This window comes from Rhagoletis pomonella, unplaced genomic scaffold (assembly GCF_013731165.1).
Source record: "Rhagoletis pomonella isolate Grant_MI unplaced genomic scaffold, Rhpom_1.0 Rhpom_scaffold_04503, whole genome shotgun sequence".
Lineage (NCBI taxonomy): Eukaryota > Metazoa > Arthropoda > Insecta > Diptera > Tephritidae > Rhagoletis > Rhagoletis pomonella.
The window spans coordinates 1-4953 of record NW_023463052.1 but is presented as its reverse complement, the minus strand read 5'-3'; the positions used below and the strand labels follow the sequence as shown (position 1 = coordinate 4953).

The 4953-nt window shown below is 37.7% G+C and overlaps 1 protein-coding gene across 2 annotated transcripts; it reads left to right on the top strand.

Moving 5' to 3' along the window:
- The first annotated feature begins 262 nt into the window (after window positions 1-262).
- LOC118754738 (diphthine--ammonia ligase-like) lies at window positions 263-3009 on the top strand. 2 transcript variants are annotated; one of them, XM_036489623.1, is made up of 5 exons: window positions 263-812; window positions 936-1573; window positions 1643-1939; window positions 2004-2125; window positions 2201-3009. In XM_036489623.1, the coding sequence occupies exons 2-5, from the start codon at window positions 1012-1014 to the stop codon at window positions 2594-2596; spliced, it is 1377 nt and encodes a 458-aa protein (XP_036345516.1). In that variant the 5' UTR covers window positions 263-812; window positions 936-1011; the 3' UTR covers window positions 2597-3009. The 2 variants fall into 2 exon arrangements, with proteins under 2 accessions (XP_036345516.1, XP_036345515.1); XM_036489622.1 differs by having other exon boundaries at window positions 264-867; window positions 2201-3007.
- Window positions 3010-4953: the final 1944 nt, after the last annotated feature.

Sequence of the window (4953 nt, the reverse complement as noted above, 5' to 3'; positions counted from 1 at the left end):
TTTAGAAGAACATGGTAGGAACATCAATGACCATGTCTGAATGGGAAAACTCTGTCTTCCTGTGGTACAGCAGGATTTTAAACCTTGCAAAACTTTCAGATATCTCCCAGGTGGAAATAAAGGCTCATAGCATCGAAGGAGATTAGTACATATACCATAAGGAAAATTCTGTTCTTCAGTCCTTTCAACTTAAGCTAATAATGTTTACATTACAAATCGTTTTTGTATTTCATTGTATTGTATTTATTGTATCGGTCAACGCAAAAGTTCTTATGAGGCGTCGCGAAGCAAGCCAGGCATTTGCTAGTTTTACATAAAATGTAAAAAATACCTTATTTGTTTCGCATCAATCAATGGATCTTTGCACACTGAACTCAAACATGGCTACGCCATTTTCATATCTCGTCAGGTTTGGAAGTTATAGAGCCTTTTTTGCGTAATCTTAGGGCTCTTGAGGCTGATCACATTTTTATGACCAAATGAACCTATAAAAGAGGAGCAGTCTTGCTTTGTGGGTCAAAGTTGAAAAAGAAGACGCACCCTAATGTATATACATAAATACATATGTATAAAATTTAAGTATTAAAAATGCATACATACGTGCATATATACAAAAATACGTATGTATTATCTAGAAGTGTAAAGTTGTTTTCCACGGTAATTCCTAAGGTGCGTTTATTTTCTCAAAACATTTTAGGTAGCTGCATTAGGTTTAGTTCCTGATCGCCATTTAGGCAAATCGTTGCGGGAAATACAACCACACCTACTCAAAATGCGTGATAAGTACGGTTTGAACGTTTGTGGAGAAGGAGGTGAATATGAAACATTCACTTTAGACTGCCCTTTGTTTAAACAGCGGATTGTGGTGTAATTGAAAAAACACTTACTATTTACTTTTTGTATAAGCAACTAAATCCTAAACTTTTATATTTCAGGGAAGATGTTCAAACTATAATTAGCTCAGCAGATCCCATATGTCCGGTAGGGTATATTAACTTCACCAAATTATCTATGCAATCGAAAGAGCCGACTCAGTGCTGTGATGTGTTTGTAAAAAAATCTTTAGACTACATAAGTGACCTAAACGAATCAACATACAGTGACCTCAGCGATCCAGATCTCAGTGAAACTGAGTTAGAATTGATAGAGAAAGAGACACGGCTGCGCGAGTCTCTCAGTCAAAACGAACTGATGATATCTCGCAGCAATTCATTTGGACGTCATTTGACCACTTCATCCTCGCCCATACCTATTGTGACGAAGAGCGCGAGTGTAGATGAGCCTCCTACACCGTCGTCATTGCTTTCATCCTCAGCGGCGCTGTGCGCTGCATCATTACAGGCAGGGACCAACAGCTTTGGTGTACAACGCCCATTGGGTAGTAGTACGGCTGCAGTGTGTGGCTCGCTATCGCTGGTGACGTCCTCTACCTGTGCCACGGCTGGCATCTCGACTGCACAGGCAACTCAGCCACCTAGTCCAATGAAAATTGAACGTGAGTTCCGTCCACTAAAAAATCAACCAATGGCTGCGTTTAATCAAAAAGGTTGGATGTGGGTCGCTGGTATACAAGGTAAAATAATTAAGCTCGCTTGCTCTCTTGCTAATGAACCTTATCACCTGAATTAAACTTCCATTTTAGGCTGCGCTCAAACTTTGGAAGAGGGAATGCAGTTGGCAATGAAATCCTTGGTTGACTTAGCTGCTCAGCACAATTATGAATTAACTGATTACTGTTACGTAACACTTTATATACGTTCAATGGCAGATTATCCTTTACTCAATCATATTTATGGCCAAACAATTAATTTTCAAAATCCACCAACTCGGGTATGTGTTGAATGTCCTCTGCCAGAGGAATGCCACGTGATACTGGAAGCGATAGCATTTCGTACACCCATGCGACGCCGTCCGACATTATCTACAAACGAAATAGATGGTATGTAAAACTAGTAGCGCGTATTCAATAAATTCTGACATCGTTACTTTACTGTTCCCTACAGGTAACAATGATGATCACAATAATAGCGGAGATTCGACGTTTAAAACAAGGCAAACAATGCATGTGCAGGGTATCTCCCATTGGGCGCCAGCAAATATTGGAACCTACAGTCAATCGACGAGGGTAATTAAAGAAATCGATATATTAAAATAGAAAATAAATTTTTATTAGAAAATGTGCACGCGTAATATTTTTTAGGTTGACGAGATTACCTACATTTCTGGTCAAATAGCACTTGTTCCTGGAAGCATGACAATTATCGAAGGTGGAATTCGTCCACAGTGCAAACTGGCTTTGCGGCACATTAGCCGAATAGCGAAGGCGATGAATGCTCAGGGTCAACTACGAGATGTAGTTCATGGTATTTGCTTCCTGACCCACCCAGCCTTTATAGCTGAGGCACGTCGTCAGTGGGAGCGACGGACAACTAATGCAATAATGGATTATATTATTGTACCTGCTTTGCCCCGTGATGCATTGGTGGAATGGCAAGTGTGGGCACATACCCACAATGATCGATTCGAATGTAAGCATGGATTTTTCTGGTCCAACCAACTTAAACTTTTCTTTTGCAACATATTGACTTTAGCATAGGGCTGCCATACGTCCCCGTTTCCAGGGACATGTCCCTGTTTCGGACCCTTTGTCCCCGTGCCCCTGTTTACAACCAAAATGTCCCTGTTTTGGGCGAAAAAATGAAACTCATGATAACGCTGCGTTTGCATAAGACAATTTGGTTTAATTTGAATAATTGTCAACTTTTTCTGACGTCTGGCGTCCAGAAAATTATAAATACAATACACTTTGCAGCAACCGCTGTACAGTGCTTAATTTCGGCGATTTAGGGGCAGGAAAATCGATAATCGAAGTTGGTAAAAAAAATCTATCAATTATTTAAGAGGAAAGATTCTAATGATATCCGATGAATGTTATGAGGAAGTAACTTATTTAAAATCGTTTATTGAAAACTATACATTAACCCGCATCCATCGTTTGTATCAAATTGATACAAATTTCGAAAACATATTAAAATATTAAGAAAAATAGTTAATGTTTTGAATTGTTTTTTACGACTAATTCATATAGATATTTTAAGAATTTTTATTCTTATTATGAGAAAATGAATAAACGTTGGTCATTAGATAATAAAAAATGAAAAAAACCCAACATTTCATTAAATACTAGGGTATTTTTCCATATCGTCGTTTAATGTACAAAACCGCGTATCAACAAAATGCAAAACCGCGTATCAAGATAATGCAAAACCGGGTATGTGAATTATGTAAATAATTTTCTAGAGACTAGAAACACTCATATTTCAGGACGAATGGATAAGGATTGAGCCAAAAGCTTGTGTGAGCAAATCTAATTTTTGGCAGCAAATGTAACTGGTTTTGCAGAATGACGAATGACAAAATTTCCGATGGATGCGGGTAAAAGTGGAAAGAAATGCCGCCCTTAGAAAAAATGGAGTTTATTTTTTAAAGATACTATTGAACACGAACGAAAAGCAAACCTGCTAAAATTTTTGCAATACATATGTGCAATCCCTTCCCACAGTGCGAATGTTGAGCTAGTTTTTTCTCTTATTTCATCACAATGGTCTAAAGAGAGAAATTCGCTTAACATTGGCACTGTGGAAAGTATCGTTCAATGCAAGTTCAACTTTAAAATGACGTGCACTGAATTTTACCATTATGTGAAAAATGAATACGAACTTTTAAGTAATGTTAAAACCAGGGACGTTCCGGGTATCTGGTAGATATCCGGAATCCTGCTTATCCGGACGTTTTTCTGTTATCCGATTGGATTATAAAAATACAAAAAAAAAAGTTTAAATAGAATCTAGTTCAGAATTTTTTTTTGTATTTTTATAATCCAATTTAATGTTAGATACGATTAGTAATTAAAATAAACGATTTTAATATTTTTAATTATGAAAAGAAGTATTTCCGAGTTATCGGGCAAAAATCTATTTCTATTTTCAACATAAATGCTACCCGATATACTAACTCACTTTCTGGGTTCACTGAGGAAGGTGGTGCGCACAGATACTTCATTGCCAGTATAAACAAATTACGAAATTCTTTGCGATTATGCTTCCACCAAATTAAAGGATCTTCGCGTCTGGGTATAAGGTAGCTGAAAATATATCTCGCATTTCTAAATCGCTAGCTTTTTTCGTGTACGGTCGCTACCTTGTGTACCCATCGTTTGCCTATCAACATCACTAAAAAATCTGGAATGAGCCGTTGGCGATTTTCTCGTGGTGTGCGCCTTGGTGTTGGGAGGAGGGGAGGGACCTACAGTTTTACGCCGACTCCGAACGGTGATTGTATTTTTATTAGAAGCTGTTTTTCACAGCAGAAATACAGTCGGAGGTTTGTCATTGCCCGCCGAGAGACGACCACTGTTAAGGAAAAACCGTTTTTCTATATTTTTTTGCGATGTTGCTTTCGACCAGATCTTGAACTCAGGCCCTGCGGAGCGGAAGCGCGCACTGCTTACCACGATTCCTTAAGCATTGCCAAATATCCTGGTGAGCTCCCAGGGAGTTTTTAGCTGTATTGATGTCAGAAAAGAACGAGTTTTGAAACGTGGGTCACAAAATATCGCAACAACGGGACGATACGGGAAGCGGACGATATGTAAGCATGCATAATAGTACGATTTTCATTACATTTTTTTAATAAAAATACATCAACCACGCTTTTTGCTTAGCGGAGTTCATTGTTTTTTATCTTTTGTCTTTGACGTTTCTCCTCTATTTACCAAAAATAACACAGGCATGCAATATTTAAATTTTGATTCCCCCTTCCAATAATTATGTTATTTGTTGAGTATCTAGTTATGTTAAATTTAAATACACCTTTGGTTTTTTCTAGCATGTCGAAATTTTTTTTTTATTGATGGCATATAAATTTTCGGATTTTTAGCAATTTACATGAAAA

Excerpts from the sequence above, each read along its gene's own strand:
- LOC118754738 (XM_036489622.1), top strand. The coding sequence starts at position 773 with ATGCGTGATAAGTACGGTTTGAACGTTTGTGGAGAAGGAGGTGAATAT. Across the intron at positions 1,940-2,003 it reads ATCTACAAACGAAATAGATG|GTAACAATGATGATCACAAT; the intron begins GTATGTAAAACT and ends TGTTCCCTACAG. Across the intron at positions 2,126-2,200 it reads CCTACAGTCAATCGACGAGG|GTTGACGAGATTACCTACAT; the intron begins GTAATTAAAGAA and ends AATATTTTTTAG.